The following is a 23,595-nucleotide window of genomic DNA, read 5'->3' on the forward strand; positions in this document are numbered from 1 at the left end:
GAGAGTTGAACACTATTTATGTTTTGAAGTATTTCTCCAATTGATAGTGAGGTATGAGAGATGTGAGTGTATTAGAGCATAGTAGACCATTTTATGTTGTTCTATATTGAGATATTTTGCAACTCTTCCCAATAGACCCACTACAGGAGCAATTTTTTGAGATATATGATTAACCAAGGTTAGCGTCTTATCTATGTATAAGCCAAGGTACCTTATGCAAGTTTCTTTCTTTAATTTAAACCTGCCCAGGTTCAGAGATTGGTTTAACCAAGCATTGTTATTAGAAATAACCATAAAGCTACATTTTTTAAGATTAAATGTGAGTTTATGATAGCATAGCAATAGTGTTTTAGTGATCCTCTTTTATGGCATCTTGAAGTATGATAAAGTTCTTCCTAGAGTATAGGAGGCAGGTGGCATTGGCATATAAGTACAGACTCTTTTTGAGAGGCAATGGATTTAATATAAGTAATAAATAGAGTTGGGCCCAGTATTTTGATAAGAGACTTACTGTGTTTTCCCTTCCTAAAATAATCCTTTAGCCACTCTAAAGCAAAGCCAGATATTCCATTTTTCTCCAGAACTGAAACAAGGACACTATGTTTGTATGATTGACAGTATCAACAGCAATCTGTAAATCTATTGATACCAAAATTCAGCCTTCTATATTTCTGTAACCAAATCAATTGCCACTGATGTTATGCTTAATGCTTTTTCTAAATCCATACTAGCATTTAAATCAACTACAGTGGGCATTGAAAAGGATAACTAGTTGGTCATTGATTGCTGTTTCAAGAACTTTTGATATGACAGTCAAGATGGATATTGGCCTGGGTTGTTTGGTTTCACCACCTTTACATATTGGAATAATTTTGACTATTTTTATTCAATCAGGGACTAGCAATGTAAATTGTAGGTCCCTACAATTTCATCACATAAAATATTAGGATCATTCCACTGTTCTGTGCTAAGATTGCTTTGTAGCAGAGAGAACTGAGGTTTATTCAGTGATGTTACTGTACTGTTTTTTTGTGATGGGTATTTTTCTTTTCCTGGGTGTTAATTATTTAGTGCCGCAGGTTAAGCAGTTGAACTCAGGGTCACTAATGGGATTTTCTATTATTGACAGATTGATGTCCATGTTAAAACCATTAGTACTACCAAAATCTATTGAAATACTAGAATAAACAGTAGTTCTTAATTGTATGTTATATATTTTAACAGTGTTTACATTTTTAAGACCTACTTGAACCTAAACCTATATCTTTTAACTTTATACATGTGAGTATGTGAATTTTGTAAATTTTTGTTGTCTGCTGTTTATATATTAAATTTCTAACTTTCATACTTCATTATGCTTTCATTTTCATATGATAATAAAGCATATTTTGACTTTCAATTTCATTTGACATATTTTTGAATTAATTCCTGTAAGGACCAAATTATGGACTGGCTGGTTTAGTGCCTGGAAAAGTTATCCTGCTGGTAACATTAAAAATTGAATTATGAACTTCTTGTTTGTCTTACCAGTGGGATAATTCTTGTTTATCAGTAGAATAAGTTAACAACAGGAAAAAGCAGTGTTTAAAAGGTTTACCAGGAAATTTAAAACCTCAAATTTTTCAAAGAGTTGGAGCTTGCATAGTTTTGCAAGAAGTTTGTGTATAACATTCTAAATTTTGTTCTTAATTTGTATGAATATTTTGGTATTTTTCATCTGGTTAAATCTCTGTTTATTTAATATGATAATGCCTGACTTAAGGTTACATCCTTCCCTCACCAGCCTCTCTTTGCTGGCTATGCCACTGTTATGTGACTGAGAAATGAAAAGAAAACATACATCTAAGAAATCCCATATAGGAACGTCAAATTTGAGCTACCATATTCTGTCACTTACTATCATCATCATATCTTGAAGGCAGTCCCTCAACACTCAGTGTTATTAAATTACTTCCTCATAGGTGGTAAGAGGTGTTATGGTTGCACTACCACCACCAGTTTTAAATATTTCCTGTTTGTTCTTGGCTATTTTTTTTCTTAGACCTTTTTTTATACCCTCATACTTTGTTCGAAGATTATTCAGGGTTCGGAACACCCCTGACATAGGTTTTTTTCCATTAAACTCTGCTGTCAATTTTTCCCAGGCCTGATCTTTTTCTTTCCAAAATGTTGCATCAGTCTTTTTTGATTCAATTGTACCTGCATATTGACTTACTAAATTATAGAGCAAAATAAATTCTTTTTTCAGAAAAGTTTACCAACCTCTTTTTTTTTAATCAGGTTATTGACACTAAAAAAATTATGTAAAAATTGATTAAAATTCTACCAAATTCACTGCACAGTATACAGTTTCTAAAAAGCTGTGTACTGTGATTCACTGGCAAATATCTGGTGGGATACTTACAATTAGCAAAAATGCAAATATAATAATATTATTACTAGTAGTAACAGAAAGAATATCGGATTTGGCACAAAACAAGTATACAACTATTATCACAAATTAAAAACCAAACACTTCCATTATTTTTGTTTATTTTATTTATTTTCTGGGGACCAGATATTCATAACCCTTATCTTCATTTTTTTCTTAAGATTATTATAGGGGCCACAACAATTATGTTGTTACTAAACTGTAAACCTTCTGCTACTTAACAACAAGTTAAAATTTGGTTCATAATTCCTCCTACAGCTATTGGTAGATTTATGGAGAGGATAGAATTTATGTGCCTGATGACACACAGGAACTTTACCAGCTGGTCCGTAATTTGGCCCTAAATCTGACTTTCTGGCTCTGTAAGACACTTTACAACAAACTTAATGGACTAATGCTCAAATGAACATCTTCAATTTTTTGTCATTTATGTTGAACATTCGTATATAGAATATTGGCTTCAATAATTAATTAATATTAGGTTAACAATGGTGTAAGAGCGTAAATGTGTAAAATATTTTCAGCAGGGTTTGGTTTAGTCCACATCAGCATGTAAATGTTAATTACAGAGGCACAAATTAAGTTTTATTGGCTAGCACATAAACGATGACTAACCTATTATCATAACTATGTACTTGCAAAGTAACAGAAAAAAAAACACGAAATAATTAGAAAAATGTCGCCAGGACCACTTCATTCTAGTTGGACCCTTTGTTCAGCTGATAGTATCGAGACACGCCCACTCATGTATTTCTGGCCGGTGTAAACAAAACCGGTAAGGAAGAAAGCAGGGGGGTAAAATAAGGAGACCCGCCTGCGTGCCCGTCATGCCATGCCATTATGTCCCCATTTCTGTTTTCAGAACGGGGCCTTAAAATTCGCGATTAGCTTTTCGAAAGACCGGGGGCACAGTGATCAGGTTTTATCGCGAACCATTGTGCCGACGAAATGGGGCGCATTTATGATGGCTAAAAATCAACCTCCAACAGAAAATCATCAATTTTATTTATAAATTTACCCAGTTATATGGGTTGCGCGCGCACACATTGAGAATCGGAACGTTATTGGCGGCGATAAGGAGAAAAACAGTTTGGATTGCGCAACATAAAAAATGGTGCACAAACACAACGCGATATTAAAATAACCTCTATAGTATTAAATAAAATAAAATGACTTCGCCGTTCGTTGGTGATGTACCTGCTGTCCCCCCTCGCTTTTTAATTTTTTATAAAAACCATATACATACGAGAATTAAACAAGGAGAAAGTGTTTTTATTGAGCGTCTGTTATATCTACGAAACTAATCTCCACATGGCGTAGTGACCGATAAAAACACACATCAATTAGCGCGAGCCTGTTGAACACAATAATTTGTTTTATTATAGAGGGACAAAGGAGTGGCCGGCGGGCCCGGGACCAAAATGGTTTAATAAAGGTGAATTTCTTTGCTAGCTACAAAGAACTTACGCAATGTCCCTATTGCACCGCATCATGTGCCAGTCAAATGATACATCCATCCCGACGACAGTACGAATTTCATTATTATATGGTAAAAGTTCGAAAATACGCAGACCGAACTTGTATTCATTTCGCTTGGCGACTAAATTTTTCAGGTCGAGTTATATCAGGAGTGCAAGGAGACAGCATTGTAACCTCCGACGTTGCCGCGCTTATTTATTTTTAGAGGATTTTAAGAGAGACTTTCTGAACTTAATGGGTTACGATTCATTCAATTACGTTCATTTCTTTTTACAGTTAAGTTTAATAATTCATATTCTAATAAGTATTTCGCCAACTAAATCTAAAACTTCATTACCAAAGAACGTTGATTTGAAAATTGTCATCAATTGAAATCAAAACATGCTTAAAATACAAAGTATTTGTGGAGCAAGCTTCCTACTAGATAAATCATTCAGTACATGAAGGTAGGTGTGATTAAAAAGTACCTAAATCTAAAAAGTAATAATAAGAAGCAAATAAGAATAAAATACAAAAAGAAAATATTAAGGCTAGCAAAATGCAATTCTTTCAATCAAAAAGGCAAACATCTATAAAACAAAAACATAATTGAAAAGATATTTTTTCTTATTACTAAGCTGTCAGTTCTATTCCCTATTTTTAAAAGTGGAGGCAAAACTGACATTGGAAATTATAGGGGTGTTTCTTTGCTTTCAGTTTTCTCCAAAATATTTGAATCAATTTTGAGTAATGAAATATTTAACACCTTCAAATTCAATATTTCTCCGAAACAATATGGCTTTTACAAAAGTAGATCAAGGGCGACAAACCTATCAGATTTTCAGGATTTTTTAAGTGAAAACATCTAAAAGGCCTATCAGATTGATGTTGTTTACACCGATTTACAAAAAGCATTCAACAGTATGCCATGGTCTGTTGATAAAGAAACTTGAAGCATTGGGAGTACATGGATCATATCTGAAGTGGATCAATTCATATTTGAATAGTCTTACTCAATAAGTCAAGCTAAGGGGAGCAACTTTAAGGGAAATTCTAGTGACTTCTGGAGTGCCTCAGGGATCACATCTTGGGCCAATTTTGTTCCTTATATATATAAATGAAGCTGTATCTGTTTTTAAACACTATGAATGTCTTTTATATGCTGATGATCTAAAATTTTTTCAAACTATTGACTGTGATGAAGACTGTTTCTTAGTGCAACTAGATTTAAATAATTTTAATCAATGGTGTGTAGAAATTTTAAGCAAAGTTATGTCCTTTCACCAGAAAAAAGTTCCTTATAGTTTTACATATACATTAGACGGACGTTTGCTGGAAAGTGTAGACACTTTTAATGATTTAGGCGTTATTTTTGACCATCAATTGCCTTTTAATGCTCATGTTGATAACATCACGATGAAGGGTTTTAGAATGCTAGGTTGATATTAGAGCCATAAAATGTTTATACAATAGTTTAATTCGTAATGTTTTAGAATACAACTGTATTGTCTGGTCACCATTTTATAACATGTTAATCGTATAGAAAGAGTTCAAAATAAGTTTTGCAAATTTTTACTTTATCAACGTAGGTTCCCTTACGAAACTATTTGTTATAACATTAGATGTGAGCTAGTTGGGCTGCAAACTTTGGAAATTAGAAGAAATAATGCCAGGATTTATTTTTTGTTTAAATTACTTACTATAGTAAAATAGATAGTTCTTATCGTTTAAATAGGATATTATTAAAAGTCCCAAATAGGGTTACATGTCAAAGGATCCTTTTCTATGAACGATTTCACCGTACCAATTATGGATTTAGAGGGGTAACAGACCAACCAATAAAATTGCATAATACACACTATAGTTCATATGATCTATATACAGGAGAGTCTTGGAATAGTTTTAAAAATAAGGTTATAAGAGGAACAGGGGGATAAGTTATATTATTTGTGTTTTTTTTAATATTTACATGTTAAGGTGTTTGTAATTGAGTATATAAATAAATAAAAAAAATATTGTCTGCATCACTCCGATAGTGTAAGTGGCTTTCAATAAAAGAATAATACATTAATTTAGTGTCTTCATATCAAAGTTCATCTGCATCAACCCAAATAGCATAACATCACTAGCCATCTGTCTCAAGGCTGAAATGTTGTCAGCCTAAAATCAGCAATGATAATTCCAAGAAATTTATTACAATTCTTTATCCTGTATATACTTTTCTGTTTAATGCAAACAAACTTAAAAGCCAATAATTTAGTTTTATTAATGTTTAGAGGCAGGATACTAGAATCACACCATTGGCTTAACCCTACTCAAATCCTTCACTACAATTCCATTAATGATCTTTATGAGTCCATAGAATGATGGTGTTATCTGCAAAAATTTTGAAACAACCTCTTACATTAAAAGCTGCAAAATCATTGATAGAGAGAAGAAATAAAATAGTGCCATCTATTGTATGAGCCAAATAGATCATAGAGATAATTCGCATCATCCACTGACTTGCAATCAAGTGCATTGCAGAAATTGCAGTGGTCTTACTTAGTTCCTTATTCAAGCTTAATTAAATGTCCTCCAGAAAGACAAATATTGCATCATTCAAGTGTGAACTTAAACCCTGCTGAAAGCTAAACTGACAATGCTGTCCTTAGTGAGGAAGGTGATCATTCTTGGCTTAACCAACATTTCTATGATCTTAGACATGGTAAAAGTGAGAGGGTTTATAATTTTGAGATATTTAAAATGTTTTCAATGTTTCTCTGATTGAGTATGTTGGACAGAAGAGTGGAAACTAATACCCAACAGACTTCAGATAGGCACAATCAATTATTAAGTACTTTATAAGAGTTCTAACAAGTGGAGTAGCACTTGATAAGCCGAATGCTCTTGATAATCCGAAATCTCTTTTGGCATCAAATAAGTAGTTTAAAGAGTTTTATACACGTTAAAGCATGCTTCTAACCAGCTGTTTCAACACTCCTTTTTGTTCTTATCAAATTATGGTTGATGTTATCCATACAGATATGGAGAAAGCATTTGATAAGAGTGAAACACTGCACAATTTCAAAAACCATTGTCAGACTTAGATGTGCATCACAGATTACTTGCCTAGTTCAGTCATATCTCAGTTGTAGGTTCTAGTATGTGGAAATCAAAGCTGCCAAGTCATGTGTCTTTAAAAGTACTTCTGGAGATCCATAAGGCTCCAATCTTGGACCACTCTTGTTTTTGGGAGCTATCAACAATTTGCAATATTAAAAATGCAAAAATAATTATTATTTACCAACATTTTCAAATGTTTTCTTCAGATTTTATCAGAGACTGATTGTTAGGCATTGAAAGATGAATTTTATGATGTTGCCAGCTGGTGCAAATTAAATTGTAGTTTCAGATTAATAATCAGTAAAAATGTGCTTGTATGTGATTATTAATCTACACAAGGATCTAGGAGTAATTTTTGATTCTTTCTTTTTTAGAAAATGCCCAAAACATCTTTGGATTTTTTAACTACCAAGGACCTAAGTGTTAAAGTGAGCCTTCATTTTTTTGATTGTACCATATCCCAGTGCAATAGACAGCAATGATTTAAGTGTAGCAGATATTGTACTGGATAGCAATGATTGTGGTTCATGCAAGGGGTTCAAAAGAGGTTTTTGAAGTGCATGTGTTCAGGAAATTTGGTATAAATCCGCAGAGAAAACAAAATGAATATTCACCATCCAATAGTATTTTATCTAACTTATTCAAAAAACAACCTTAATTAAAATCTCCCATTTATAAACTTTTTGAATCCTTTAACCTGTATGCTTCTAATATTGACATTGATTCAGCTAGATGGAATCAGTTTTAAAGAATAATACTAAATAAACTGAAACAGAACTGATCTGACCTGATGTTTAGATAGGTATTATTGTATTTTATTGGTGTAGGTATATCTGTTTTTATATCAAATTTGTTAAAACTACTTGCATTATCAAATTCCTGGAATCTAGATATAATTTTTCAGTAAAAAATTCCTGTTAATGTTAACAGATCTTCTTGACAATGTTATGCCCCATCTTCTCTGGGAGTTTCACAATATAACTTTAGAATTTCTTGACTTTTTCCAAAACTTCAGATACTTAACTTTTTAAATGTTGTTGGGTTATGCTTATTTTCAAGGCTACCTGTAAACTGGACTTGGGCTAAACAGAAATGGGGTAAATGAAAAGTATCATCTGGATTGCTTTGCATCGAAAACAACATTTATCAACCATCCTTTCCAATGCATTTTATTTTACATTTTTATCTTTGGTGGTTTTTAGGATATTTGAGCTTCATTAGATTGAGGTTGGTAACAGCAAGTTGCTTTCTAAACAATCATTTAAATGATTATATTTTTTCTGTAATGTGTACTGTTTTTTTTCCTATTTCTTTTATTATTTTTTCTCATAAGTACATTTTATGGTATCTTAATTTAGTATCTATAAGTGACTTCAAACCTGTTGATGCACTTCTTAATGAAATTCTATGCATATAGTTGAACTCAGTTACTTAGATTCTCTAAAAAATGGAGGTAATTTTTTATTTAGCCCAGGAAGTGGATCATTTCTTCAAAGGCCTGGAAGAAGAAAATGACTTCAATTCTCTGGAATAAGAAAAACTTTTTAACTGCCTGGAATAAGCCAAAATGGCCCCGAAATGTTTCTTGAGACTTCCAGACCAAAATAAATGGGAAAAATATACTTTTTCAATTTCTTTTTGTTTTTATCCCATGTTATCTCCCAATTATGTCCGGGATCTCCTGCAAAAAGTATTTTTCTAATGCATTTAGACCCTCTACAAAAGAGGATTGTCATTTTATTATGATCCTCAATGATCTTTGGTACTAGCAGGGCAATAAATGGGAAAAAATATAAATTTTTTAAACTTTTTTAATAAAATTCTTACTCTGCTATAGCAAATAACCAACTTAAATTAATTAAAAAAAATCCTGGAGACAAATTAATGAAATGAAAAAATGAATAAATGAAAAAAGTTGCCTCAGAATTCAGAATACATGCTTCCAGTTGCCTCTGTGTTTTAATAATAAAGTGTCCATAACCAGACTTTGGAAAGAAATATTCAAAAGGTCATTCTCACCATATCTTTTGGGTACTTCACTGACAACTTTAAGAAAAAACTTAAACCTCCTGACTGAACAACTGGGCATTAACTAAATAATAGGGCTAAACCTGTCAATATATTTTTCTATTTATATATGTGAAGCAGTTTTTTTGTGTTGCTTAATGACCTATATGCTTGTTCTCTGTTTTAATTTTTTATTATATTTAGAATTGTCCTTATTATAATTTTCAACATATTGTTTTAAAATGCATATTGGCTTTAGGAGTTTCTGTGATATTGATCTTTTTTGCACTATTAGTTTGTAAGTGCACATAATTAGTTCTTACCTTATAAATAAATGTTTGAACTTAATTATTTTTAGGCTTAAGTAGTGCCTTGCATTACTTGTACTGTCAGGTGTCTAAAGGCCTTTTAGGATCTTAAGTATTTTGAATATCAGTATTTTTTATATTTTCTTTGTCTGAAAGAAAACTGAATTTAACTGCTTCAAGGAAATAAATTACTTTAAAATGACTAGGAAGAGGTGTAAGATTGATCTTATGGTTACATTTTCAAAAACATAAATAATTAAGCAAGAAATTATGTATATTGAGCAAAAGATTGCTAAAGGTTTGACTAAATAGGTAGACATTTGCAAAAACCAGGATACCTCAAATTGCAGTAAATTTTGGTACAAGTATAAAATTTAAGTGACAAATTGGGACTTCCTAATCCTTTAAAAGAAGGCTATACTGGCTTCATGTTCAAAACTAATAGCAATTGGGGTCTTGATGAGTCATAGGTATATTAAAGACATATATATTTTAATTTTTTTTAACTTTCCCTATCTCAACTCTTTATAAAAAAAAGTGAAGTCAATCAAGACCCCCAAAACACATTTAGAAATTAAATATTTTGTCTAGATGAGTCACAATCAAAGACTGATCAGAAAAGTATAAGACAAGTCAGTTAAAGGGTACACCTCAAACTATAATATTTTAAGGTTTCTCAGCTCAAAATCTGAAGCATGCACACCTGTACAAAACTGTACACAAGGGTTATGATGAATTTAGTTTAAAACATGGTTTTTCTTTGTTAATGGAACACAATGGTAGGCACAACTGCATTTTGCATACTAACCAGAATATATGACCTAATAGGAGCTATAGCATAGAAAAGAAGTTTTCAATTAAAGTAAGGTAGGTAGCTTAAAACGGGAATATAAGTTGGGATAAGGCTGTGATAGTAAATAACCTTGCATTAACTGGTTATTCAGGATATAAATTGAAAAATATTATAAGTAGCAAATACCTATTAGAGCCAACGTAGTAGGTAGGTGAGTTTGCATTAATTGCACTAAAATCCATATTACATAAAACACGTTATTTTTTAAAGAACCGGCTGAACTATTATTAAATACGAAATTTAGAGTGAAAACGCCGACAACGTCGAAGATACAATTGCTGTGTATCATATCACGATCTCAGTACTAAACTCCGCAGTCAGGTATGCGTGAAAACGGCAACGGTGCATTCCCTCCCCTCGCGCCGCCACGTTGCCACATCGAAACGACAAGGACAGATCGAAGGTTTCACGCTTCGTACGTTTTAAGGCGGTGGAATAATCGGCAACGTCTCAAAAATAAATTCGCTCCCGCGAGCAAAGGAGCGACCTCGTGATTGGTCCGATGCGGAATCGATATGGAGAGGGGACGGGCAGGGAACCGGACGTAAATGGCGACGTTGCCACCGAATCGCCACAACTCGCAAGTCCTTACAGGCGATTTTCGCTTGACAAGCAGCTTTGTCATCAGTAAACAAATAATACAAAATGTTACATGAATTTCTCGTAACAGAGGACCGTTCTTAATGCGATAAATACGGACCCGGCGAGGATTTAAATATGAAATACACGCTAATAAACGAAAATAGACGTTATAAATATATTGCATTGTAATTTAAGGCAAGGGTATACGCGGTTGCCAGGTCAAGTGCCGCAACATCAGGAACAACAAAAACAGAAATTATCCACACTTGGGATGAGTTCTTTTTTATTGTAATTGTAACGGAATTCTTGAAAACCTGGACGAGTGGCCCTACTTCGCGCCTCCCACATTGAACAAAATAAAGTGCTAATTTTGGAACGCAAGCACGCACACAAGGTGGATGCTTTAATTATTGAAATAAATGTAAAAAGTGGCTAGCTTCCCGGTTATAAACAAATTGTTCACCGAAATAACGATGAAAAAACGAAAAGAATCGCCAGAATGTATGGGAGAGTAAAAAATGTGGCACTTACCTTAACGAAGCCCCTTTCAGATGAAACTTTTGCAGATTCTTGCTGTACGCACACACTTTCTCGTAATTCGCATAAAAAATCAGATTATTTTCCACTATTTGCGGCTCAACACCCGTTTTTATCAAAGAGAAAATTTGACACATTCTGTCGACAACCTCCTGTAACGATGACCGATTGGCGACTGGCTGCTTGAAAATCTTGGAAGCTTGTTTGGGCGAACCCACAATAATGGAACGGTGCGGTCGCGTTAAATTTATTTTCTATACGTTCGGTATTTTAAAGCGGAAATATGTTAAATAAGAAGCGATTTACCATTAATAGGCTTTCGTAACATCAAAATTATTTAAAATCTCGTAATTTTTATAAAAATCCGAAATAACGTTTGACATTGAAAGTGGATTCCCCTCCGGAATGGATCCGTCCGAAAAAAATTACGTTCATTGTGTAGTTTTCGAATGTGCTTAGTGGCGGCACTCTAGTCGTCGATATACAAGAATGCGCGGTAAAATTTGACTTTGTTTGTCTTGTGCAAGAGTTGTGAACCCTCAGGCGTAAAAAATGTGGAAATTTATGAATAAATGACTTATTTAAGGGCCGTAACGCCAAACAGTTACTGGTAAATTCCATATTCATTTATTCATATTTTAAGACTAATTTCGAGTTTTATCATATAGGACCCGGCCCTGTTTATCGGATGAAACCAAGCAGGTAACCTAATAATTTTATTTGCAAAGGAAAACATAAACATTCTAATGGAAATGAAATTTCTAAAAAAAGCATCCTATCATTTATTTACGGAATTTTTATATAAAAAAATAGTCAGCAGTTTCCCCACAAAATGATTGACGTCAGTTACATGTAAATTCAGCAATACTTCTAGCTCTCCATTTCTTTCTAATACATTTCCAAAGATAGAGATAATATGATTGTAGTGCGACGTAAATTATAATGTCTTGCACTAATCTAGGACAATGTCAATAGCTTTTATCCCTTTTTTAACATTCACTTTTTTTAAGACGTATGTCGTGAATCTACCGATTCACATGGCAAAGTAGGAAAATTTCAACCAATCACAGGGGCGAAACGTGTTCAGTCAAAAATGACGTTTGCAGGTTCAAATTTGTTTGAGAAAAAAAAAACATTTAATTTTAAAAACTTGCTGCAAGCTGTAGATAGTCACCAGCCTCCTAAAAAATGTCTTTAAAACTTTATATTCTCTCATTATTATTAACCTTACATTATACAAAATCCCAGTCAGTCGTCAATGACGTTAAACTTGATAATAAAGAGGTTCGTTGTTTGGGTAAGTAAATTTCAATTCATAACAACAAAAAAGACAAAATTAAAAGTTCTCAATTTTCAGTATGTGAGGCAAGTATTAAAGAACTAACAGAAGTAGTCAGTAAAACTGATAATTCCCGCACAGTGAAAATTGGGGGGCATAGACTGGACCCCCAAGGAAATTATGATGCCCCCAAGACAGTGCCATTGGGTAAATCAGAAATACACATATCAGAATTAATGGAAAAAGTGTGTGAGAAAATGGATGATTATGTAAGGGGGCTGCATAAATCCAATGGAACCTTGACACTCTTTAAAATGATTGGCCCCAATGGTCAGATGAACCCTCTTATAAATGATATTGAGTTTGTGCAAGATGATGATTTGAATAAGAGCCTTAAGTATTATGTAAGTTGGTCTTAATTAAATTTCGATTTGTGGGGATTAACTTGTCACTGATAAGTTATAATACCACAATTTTTTAAAAGGGTTATTTATGATGACAACTTCTTTTCTATATTTTGTTATATTATGTATTTTCACTGGCAGTATTTTTTTTAATTTCTATTAACAGGAGAGGATAATTATTGCCTAATGGTGGTGATTATCCTTCCAATATTCATTGTATTTAAAATAGACCCATGTTATTAAATATTAATTATATTTTTTTATTAAATTTCTAATTGAAATAAATTGTCCATGATTTAAAGAGACCTCACATTGAATATACTCAAGTCTCAGTTGCAACAAAAACTTATGGTAAAAACTTGATGATGCCTTTAACTTTTTAACCATAATTTTATTATGTTTTCCTGAGACCAAGCCTTTGAGTAGGTATTTTGGTCTCTATTCAAAGAAGATAATTGTTTTATATTCCAAAATATAAAAATCAGAGATAACCAAACTGAACCAGAATCTAGCTATATCATCTCTACTCTAGTCTAAATCTAGCATCTCTGAATCATTTTGAAATTGTATTTCCCTTGCATATTTTGCTTCTATTCATCTCACAGGCATCCTTTTATTACAAACCTCCATACTTCTTGGGAAATCAGTTATTATGTCCAGTAATAAATGAAGTATTTATTTTTAATGAATTTATTTATTTTCAATCCTATTACTGTGCCTGATTCATGACGAAATTGTATCTTTATTACATAATAATTTTATAAAAGTATTTTATAAACACTTATATTCTACAGAGCCTGCTCTATATAAAATGAAATGTGTATGTCAGATTTTAATCTGTATGGTGCACTTACAGATTTAAAATATTGTAATGTGAATTATAGTCTTCTAAATTTCATTACATTTTTAATTTTTTTGAATATTTACAAATAGAACTACTATAGTAGGATTTTAATTTAGTGTTAAGTAACGGGGTCTTTTTTGATTTTTGTGTTTTTTAATTTGTGGTTCTTTCTTTTGTGTTGTTTTTGCTAATGTTTTCTTTTTACAACTTGGGTATTGTTAAATATTTTTGTAGCAAATACCTGGAAGAATTACAAATGATTAGGAGGTCCTGAAAAACTAATTGAAATCTATGGAAAGACGCTTGGAATGATTTTTTTGCACTACTAAAGCATAAGAAATTATCACAGTCTTAAATAGTTATTTCAAATCCCTGGAAGACATAATTACTTACCTCAAATGGCTTCAATAGAGTGAAAAATCATTTAAAATGTTTAAAAAAACGTAAAAAAATTTAAAAAGTCCAAAATTTGGAAGGAAAACATGAAATTAGGATTATTGAAAAGCATGAAAAAAAAAGATTAAATTAAATTCCATAAGTTAAATTGTGGTCTAAAATAGGATAATCATATTTGAAAAATTAACCTGATATTTTACAGTTTCTTAATACTTATTTGTTTAATTTAACCCTTTTAATAATAGTCCTAGCTATTATATATTTTTATATATATTTTCTTGACAGGTAAATACTATGTATACCAACATAAAAATTAATTTGATGACTTAAACTTATCAGCTGCTAATTCTCAGCTACTATTGCATGTATACACAGCAGGACACATTCTATATTGCTTACACTTCTATATTTCCCCTAATTATATGAAATTGTCATTTTTGTTGTTTAACATGTATTATTGTTTCAGTGCGAGTCCATAGTAGAAGAATTTGAAGAAAACATAATTAAATACTACCAAAAAGGAGAGGACAATATAGAAACTAAATTTTGCATAGAAGACTCCCATATATGCCCACCAAAAGCAAGCCAGCTGCCTGAAAAAGAACTGTGATTTTCTAGACTATGTATTTTCCCATCATTAGTATTTATTTGTTGCAAATATTTTTTTTTTAATAAACTTATACCAAATTGTTCTTAAGCTCTTTTTTTACCCCCCATATTAAAAAAAATACTCATATTAATAAAATATCATAATATAATTCCATAACATTTTATACATAAAAAAAAACACCGGTGCAACAATACATACGTATTTCATACTTAAAATTATACAACATAAAAAAATGCAATATTGCTAATTACAACTTAGGAGCAGCCTTTAGTAAGGGAGCCAACTTTTGAGCCATCATAATATTTCCGGTAATTTTCAGTTTGCCCTTCATGAACGCCTGTTGGGGTTGCAGTTTTCCTTCAGCCATCAGCATGAAGTCTTCGTCCGATATTACGAGGGTGGTGTTTGGTTTGCCTTCTGGTGTTCCTTCAAAGACTTTAGCATTTTTAAGGTCCATGGCTGTAAAAAAGAAATATGTGGTTGTTGAGGGAGAAATATTCAAAATAAAGCGAGGATATTTTATACAAGGCCATGGCCTGGGGTGGCGGAATTTAGGGGCAGGGCAATTAAAGCATAGAAAAAGTACATTACCTCAGCACAAAGTGTAGTGCTGAAAGATCATGCTTTGTCTTGAAACATATTTAAAACTATCATTTTCAATGGAGAAAGATAAGTTAAATGCTCTTGAGTTGTTGACAGTAGTCAGATTTGTTCCGGTGAATAGATACATAGGTAAGAAATTATCCGTGATTTTACAGATGTGAATGTGAGTGTTGGGAAAAGGGGTTCTTGACTTGGCTGTACTTTTTTATTTTATTTTATTTACGCCATTCAACAGAAATACATCCAATTACTGAATGGGAAAAAAAAAAACATTTACAATCAATAACAATAAGGAAATGCTTAGAAAGAAAAACAATGAGAAAAGTAAAGAAAAAAAAACAAAGTTTTACTAAGAATAGTGTACTTTTTTGATATCTGCTATGCTACAGTTAAATAAGTCACATTGACCCTGAACAGAATTATATGTGTTACAGGCTCTGCGTAGTGAAGAAAATTTGTTAATGTTAGTCCTTGGTCTAGGTAGGTAACATGTTTGTGAGTTTCTGGCTGATATGCGAGGTATGTGAAAGTTCAGTTCTTGTAATAATTCTGGCAAGTCGGTTAAGTTGTTCACTAATTTATATAGAAACCGCAAATCAGCAGATTTTCTTCTATCTTCTAAAGAATGAAAGAAAAATCTTTCCAGTAACCGTGCATGTGGAAAACCGATTTCTGGGTACACTCCATCGCATTTATAGCAAAGAAATTTTAGAAATTTTCTCTGTATACCTTCAATCTCATTTATATGGTTTTGGTGATAAGAGGACCAAACTTGAGAAGCATACTCAAGTATGGATCTGACATATGAGAAGAATAAGATTTTTAGGCTGAGGTTATTATTAAAATTATGAGAGTTACGTATTACAAAACCTAGCATTCTGTAGCTACGTTTGACAATATTTGTAATATGTGGCTGAAAAGAGAGAGAGCTATCAAATGTTACACCTAAGTCATTCAAAACTGTTGATCTAGGGACTGTGACATTGTCTATGGTATAGTCATAAATAATTATTTTTTTCTTTAAACTGAAAGAAACAACATTACATTTAGCACCATTTAGAGACAGGTTATTATTTTTACACCATGCATTAAGTTTGTTTAAGTCACTTTGAAGTAAAATACAGTCCAAAATGCTGTTAATTCTATAAAAAACTTTTTTATCGTCCGCGTATAATAGACTATTTACAGAAAGTTCATCAGATATTTTATTAATAAATGAGTTGAAAAAAAGCGGTCCCAAAATTGAGCCCTGTGGGACTCCAGAGGCGGCAACAATTTTTGCCGAGCTTCGACCATAGCATTCTACGTACTGGGGGCGGTCACTCAAGTAGGATCTAAAAAGATTCGTTAGGCCGGAAGAAAATCCATAAATTCGATCGAAGTTGTTAACGAGAATGCCATGGTCGAGTCGGCCAAAGGCTTTAGAAAAGTCCGTATATATGACGTCAACTTGAGAGTTGTTATTTATTGAATCAGTTATAAATCCAGTAAGAGAAACTAGATTTGTTGTGGTAGACCTGCCCTTCATAAAACCGTGTTGTCTACTGTCAATCAGATGTTTCATTGATGGATATAAAGCAGTATGCAGAACACGTTCAAAACATTTTGAAAAGTTATTAATTATTGTTATAGGGCGATAGTTTTCTATAAGATTTTTGTCACTCTTTTTGTGTACAGGGATAATTTTAGATATTTTCCAAAGATCAGGAAAGATTTCTTGTTTTAACGCTAAATTAAAAAGGAAAGTTAATGGTTTAACAAAAGCTATGGCACAATCACAGATAAGGAAAGCAGGAATTTTGTCGGGTCCAACAGTTGCTTTTGGTTTAATTGTTTTAAGATCATCTTCCGTGAATCTGGATATAATGATGGTATCTGCAAATATGTTTTGAGCATTGTTGCCAGGTTGTGTAGCAGTGGAAGAAATATATGCACTTTTAAAGAAATCTGCGAATGCGTTTGCAATAGCTTGAGGATCAGACATAATCATTCCCTGTTGGTCAGTCATATTTTGAGGTAACAAATTGTTATTTTGTGAGCTTTGAATTAGCTTCCAAAAATTGTTTGGTTGGGAAAATAAATTATTTTCAAGATTAACACAGTATTGTCTGTGTGACAGTTCAATATCTTTTTTGATGTTCGATCGCAGCTCTCTAAATTTAGTTAAATCATATTGTTGATGAAAACGCTTGTATTTCTTCCACGAGCTATGTTTATTTCTAATTGATTCAATAATTTCAGGAGGTAAACCAGGGTGGATCGTTTGCGCCTGGCAGTTTTAGGGACACAGTTATCAAGACAATTATAAATTTTATTATAGAAAAGTTCAACGGCAGAATTGATATTATCCACAGATTCCAATGTATTCCAGTTAATGTTAAGAAAGCTCTGATATAAAATTCTTACGTCAGCTCTTTTAAAATTATAAAAAATATTTTCAACTTTACCGCTATTTATTTTTTTGTCAAGGTTATATCTAAACTTAATCAAGAAGGCTGGATGAATATCTTCTTCTTTAACTAAGAAATCATGGCATCTCTGTACTTCACAAAGATCTGATCGAGATGTAATAACAAGATCCAGAAGCCGTCCCTGGATATTTTCAATAAAATTTATTTGTTTCCAATTAAAAAATTCTAACAAATTATTAAGTTGGTTAACTCTAAATGACGGATTAGCTCCTTTCGAATACAAAATCTGGAATATTAAAGTCTCCTAGAAACATAATTTTTGAATTGTAAAGGTACGTTAGCGTTGAAATGTAATCAAAGACATTTTCAAAAACCTCTGAAAAACGTCCGGGTGGGATGTAAGGTAAAATAATAAAAAGATTGGTGTGATTAATAATTATTTTTAGGCCAATGATTTGTAATCTATATTATATAAAAGAGTTTATCCTGACTGACTGACTCATCATCGCAGAGCCCAAACTACAATAGCTAGAAACGTGAAATTTTGCCAACGGGTTCCTTTTATAATGTAATATAACCGGATAAGAACGGATTTTTCGAAATTCCACCGATAAGGGGTAAAAAATGGGAAAATTGTTACCCGTGACCTCGAGAACTAAGGGGGCGTGGCTTCGGAGTTTGAACGGAGACTGCCCGCACCAACGAGTCGCAGGCATCAACTTAAGAAAAAAAAAATTAACTGCAACAATGTTTTTTTTATAATGTAGACCCCGGATACGAACGAACTTTTTGAAATTCCACCGATAAGGGGTGTTAGCGATATGATAAATATCGCATAGCGGCATAAAACTGATTAATAAATACGATTGAAAAAGTGCCTCTGTATTATTTATATTTTGGTAGACATAACAACAAGGCGGGTCCATGCGAGACTGATACCCGAGAGGTGACTCGACTCGCTCTGCATCTAACGAATCATTTTTAAGATTATTTGTGTCTTGGTTTTATAATAATTATATTATAATAATCGCGCCCCTTGACCTCAAGAAAAACGGCGTGGCAATTGTGGGTTACATGTACTATCAATGAGGCGTGGCTTCGGATTTTATTTTTGTGTATTGTGGGTTGCATGTACAATCATTGAGCCGTGGCTTCGGATTTTATATTTGTGTACTGTGGGTTGCATTTACTAATATTGGAGGCCTTCTTCGACTTTTCTTTTATTTTCACGCGAGCAACGCCGCGGGCATTCACCTAGTAATTTTAATAAAATAAATAAAGATTCCGATTTGTAGTTCTCTTAAAATGCTCAACAATACTATTGATTAAATACTTACAAAAAAAATTATCAAAATCACATTTTTTGTTAAAATAAGGGCGGCGAGTCACATATTGCCTAGGGTTGCCAAAAGTTCAAATACGCCACTGGCCGTGCTAAAATCAAACGGTGGCGATCGTTAACGGTTTCAGAACTTGTAAAGAAGACTTCAGTCAGCCGAAAAAGGAAATGTTAAAAAAATATGCAGGAATATATATAATAATAATGAATAAAATGTATTATTTCTCATAAAAGATTTACAAAAATTAATAGCATAAATTAAGAGAATATGAAAGATCAAAGGCCATGTTAATGCAACCTTTAGGGCTATAGTGGTCAAACTTTTTTAGCGCCGCAGTGTATGTGAAACAAGTCAGTAACAATATATTTATGCTGAAAAATTGCTACATGTGTTATTAATATTGGCAGGTTTTGAGAGATGACTGGAAAGAAAATATAGGCAATTTGTTTAAAGGGCCAGATTTTTTTTGCAGAAATACAATCCACATAATTCAACCTCTATAGACGTTGCATTTCAAATTTACTTTAAAGAAGTGCTGAAGGCACACTGGCAAAAACGTGTTCGTTCAAGGACTTTAGCATTTTTAAGGGCTCCAGGGCTGTAAAAGAGAAATATGTGGCTGCAGAGGGAGAAATTTTTAAAATAAAGCAATATTCAGGCACCACGGAGCGGGGATATTTTACACATGATATTAATATTTGTTTAACTTGATGATGACGGTGTTAAAATAAAACGGCGGCGAGCATTGACGGTTTTAGAACTTGTAAAGAAGTTTTCTTCTGTCAGCCCCAAAAGAAAATATTAAAAAATAGGCAGCAATATGCAGTGCATTCACGATGAAAGGAACAAATTCATTTAAAATTCAGGTGTTTTTCTTATCTTTGATGTTTCGGACACGTCGATTGCTATGAAAATTTTCTATACAAAGTACCTCAATAAAAACTATGGCGTCGACATTATTCTTTTTAAATGGAACACCCTGTATATTACGACATTTTACAATTTTACGAAAAAAATACTTTTTGTATAGTTCAAACTTCACATTTTCAATCACTTGCGGATCGATTAGTCTAATTTCTTGTCGAATTCTTTGCTTTAAATCAACAACATTATTTGGTCTATTCACTTATGGACTTGGACTTCAAATAACCCCATAAGAAAAAATCTAATAGGGTTATATCCGATGACCTTGGTGGCTATTCAATCGGTCCTCTTCGTCCAGTCCATCGGTTAGGAAAAGTTGCATCAACAACTGTTCAAACATCATAAGGTCTACTTACTTTCTAAAAAATCACATAAAAAATTTATGTTGGCGTCATAGTTTCTACTTGAGGCACCCTGTATAAAAAATTTTTATTTAAAAAAACGCGCAAGTGACAAAACTAATCGATGTAACCAAAAAATAAAAGATCAAAAAAATCCCTGAATTTTAAATGAATTTGTTCTTTTCATCGTGAATGCACTGTATAGTGGTCAAACTTTTAGTGCTGCAGGGTTTGTGAAGTAAGCCAGTACAATTACATTTATTTTTAAAAGTTGCTACATGTGTTATTAGTATTGAGAGGTAATATAAGTTTCTACAGGCATTTTTTCAAATCGGGCAGATTTTTTTGCAGAAATGCAACCCACATAATACAACCCCTAGACGTTGCATTTTATGCCCAGTTAAAGAGGTACTGAAGGCATACTGGAAAAAAAGCCGAAGACTTAACAATAGGTCAATAATAATACAACTATTGTTTTGTAAAATGTCTGACTGTTAATTATGTAGTTTTAAGATTTTGTAAGTCCTAGTTATGTCCCTTTCTCATATAATATATTTAATTATAATATATAACATATTTCTGATATAATATATTTAAATGTATTTTAACCTTGTCTGAGGCACTAGAACTCATAAGATGAATTGACAGAGCCCCTTAATTTGTTATCCCTGATGATTGACATGTGATATGTCCGAAACATGTTGGATTAACAGTTTCTTAAATAAATTTAGTGAAACATGACCGAAACACTTTTAGTTACCCATTAATAACAGTATTCTTTGTAAGATGATAGGAATTCAACAACGAGCAGTCGAATAACAGGTCGCACTTTTCGTTCTTGTAAGTCAACAATTTTTCGAGTTTTAAAAAAGAACCATCGACATGACTACCATTTGCAACCCATCCAAGGTTTATGAGAAGATGATGAGCGCAACGAAGATTATTTTTTTGCCAATGGATTTTTCGTTCAATTGAGCAGAATAGAGAGTTTTTAAATGCCATATTATGGACTGATAAATTGTTTTACTCGTTGGGGTGTGGTAAGCCTTAATAACCAGAATATAGACCCCCGAAAATCCACGAAATTTCGAAGTATAATTTAGTGTTAATGCTTGGCTTGGAAATTATAATAATTACCTATTTGAACCTTATTTCTTACCAGAACGAGTTAATGCGGTGAAAATTTTTTACAATTTCTAATGGCAGAGCGAGAAGATTAAGAGAATCAAGATTAGCAACTTGGTTTTAAAATTTTCCAGAAAATGGATAGAACGTTATGGGCCAGTCAGTTGGACTCCACGGAGTCCCGATATTACCCTTTTAGACTTCTTTATATGGGCGTTTTTCAAAGAAATCCTATATGCGACTCCTGTGAACTTAAGGGAAGAACTTATTGTCACATTCAAAATGGTTGCAAGGAACTAGGAAATCGAAATTTAGCTGCTGCTATCGGATCCATTAGATGTCGATGTGAATTATTTGTTCAGCAAAATAATTCATGCTTTGTATTTTGCAGTGGCTGTTAACGCGTTTTTTTTTAAATTACATCTTTCATAGTCTTATTATTATGTACCATATCAAATTTTAGTCATTTCTTTATGCAAGAGATGTGTTATATTTTTTTACTTGGAAAGGGTAAGTAAATAAGTGACGAAAGCGAATTTTCCCAAAATTAAATGAGCCTTTGAAGAGTAATTTTTATTTTTTGGCAAAATCAATTTTTTTTGTCTAAAAATATTCAGTCTCGATGCAGTACAGATGCCACTGGTAGAATTTAAGAAAAAATGCAAAAAGTGCTCCTTGATGCACGAAGCATTTATCAACATCTGTTTATATGATAAACTAGGGCTTATTTTTGACGTAAAATATGTGGTTACAATGGCTTAGTTAAGATCTGGACCACCCTGTATTAGTCTCATTTACCTCAAAGATTTCAAAAAGGACCCAAATGAAGCGAGTATATACGGTAGTAAAAAAAATTGCGACCACAAAATCTTCCTCTGATGAGATCAATATTATGCATGAAAGAACTTATTAGAAAAATTACTAAAAATGCTATTTGTATGTAAAAAAAATAACCATTACAAAGTTCACAATATCCTGGCATTATGTAGTTATTTTGGATTCCTATTAAACATTTTTTTTACAGTAGGGCTAAATTATTTTTCAGACTTAAATACTAACATCCAAGTCTATCATAGTTCCTTTTAACATGAAAATTATTTTAATTTCTTTTGAGATTTATATGAAAAACTACAAATATTGTTCAGATCCCCTTCATTCTACCTTAATAATTTAATGCATCTAGCTATTTTCAGAAGTTCAACAAATTCCTAATAAAAAGTTTTTTTTTATGTTAAGAATCATTTCAGATAGTAGAAATACTTATATTGATCACTGGAGAAATTACCAAGTATACTCCAAAAACTATACAATCCAAACCTACTTATTATAACCTATTTTTATTTAGATTCATACTAATAAAGTAATTAACTTTTAACCTTGTGGTAAAATTTCTAAAGGTGTTACTTACTCCACTGTTTCACTTCTTTTCCATCCTTTAATATTTTGTACAAAAATACTCCTCCTACAGATTTGGCTTTGTTGGGGTCTGCTTTCACTTGCTCAATGATAAATTCGAAAATGGCGTCACTTTTAAGACCGCTGCCGGATAGTTTATTGGCTTGAGGTTGCATTTTGATGTCTTTTAGGTCTATGTAGGCTCCTACAATTTAAAAAAAAGTAACTTAGCATTTGCTCTGAACACATAAATCTAAATTCTAAGAGCAACACAGCTATCTATAAAAAAATACCATTTTATTTGGCAAGTGTGTCAACTAGAAGTTGGTGAAAAACCAGAATAGTGAAATGCTTTTTGTTTTAAAGGTAAAGTTTAAATTTAACTTGATGACTTCATCTCATAAATCATAATTTAATTTACCTATTAATAATATTTGATTAAAGCATTTAAAGGCAATAAAATAAGGCTTATATAATTTTTAAATGTTAAAGGCTGAAAATGAAATATTGCACTGATGGTTCTACTTCTAGAATAACTGCATAAATAAGTTTTCAACGAATTAATTATTCATAATTATTTAACTTATTAGTTAATGGCATATTTAACCTAATAAAGAAATAAAAATGTTAATGGAACACTTG

At 32.4% G+C, this 23,595-nt stretch overlaps 3 protein-coding genes across 7 annotated transcripts in view; 1 reads left to right on the forward strand and 2 right to left on the reverse strand.

Moving 5' to 3' along the window:
• Positions 1 to 11,518, reverse strand: part of LOC126743268 (paired amphipathic helix protein Sin3b) — a 76,687-nt gene extending 65,169 nt beyond the window's left edge. The window contains exon 1 of one of the 2 annotated variants that reach the window (XM_050450272.1): positions 11,276 to 11,518. The gene's annotated coding sequence lies outside the window, so the exon portion shown is untranslated. Of the gene's footprint in view, positions 1 to 3,898; positions 4,041 to 11,275 lie in introns of those variants that run through there. The other variant, XM_050450273.1, reaches the window with a different exon arrangement.
• Positions 11,519 to 12,131: 613 nt separating this feature from the next.
• On the forward strand, positions 12,132 to 14,896 carry LOC126743271 (protein seele). The gene is made up of 3 exons (XM_050450281.1): positions 12,132 to 12,578; positions 12,639 to 12,964; positions 14,671 to 14,896. The coding sequence occupies exons 1-3, from the start codon at positions 12,470 to 12,472 to the stop codon at positions 14,812 to 14,814; spliced, it is 579 nt and encodes a 192-aa protein (XP_050306238.1). The 5' UTR covers positions 12,132 to 12,469; the 3' UTR covers positions 14,815 to 14,896.
• A 44-nt stretch (positions 14,897 to 14,940) lies between these two features.
• Positions 14,941 to 23,595, reverse strand: part of LOC126743269 (peroxisomal multifunctional enzyme type 2-like) — a 34,282-nt gene continuing 25,627 nt past the window's right edge. For all 4 annotated transcript variants that reach the window (XM_050450276.1, XM_050450277.1, XM_050450274.1 and 1 more), the window contains 2 exons: positions 22,967 to 23,158; positions 14,941 to 15,273 (listed from right to left, as the gene is read on the reverse strand). In XM_050450276.1, the coding sequence (XP_050306233.1) occupies positions 15,062 to 15,273; positions 22,967 to 23,158 (404 nt within the window). In that variant the 3' untranslated portion in view covers positions 14,941 to 15,061. The remainder of the gene's footprint in view (positions 15,274 to 22,966; positions 23,159 to 23,595) is intronic.

Source organism: Anthonomus grandis, chromosome 12, assembly GCF_022605725.1.
Source record: "Anthonomus grandis grandis chromosome 12, icAntGran1.3, whole genome shotgun sequence".
Lineage (NCBI taxonomy): Eukaryota > Metazoa > Arthropoda > Insecta > Coleoptera > Curculionidae > Anthonomus > Anthonomus grandis.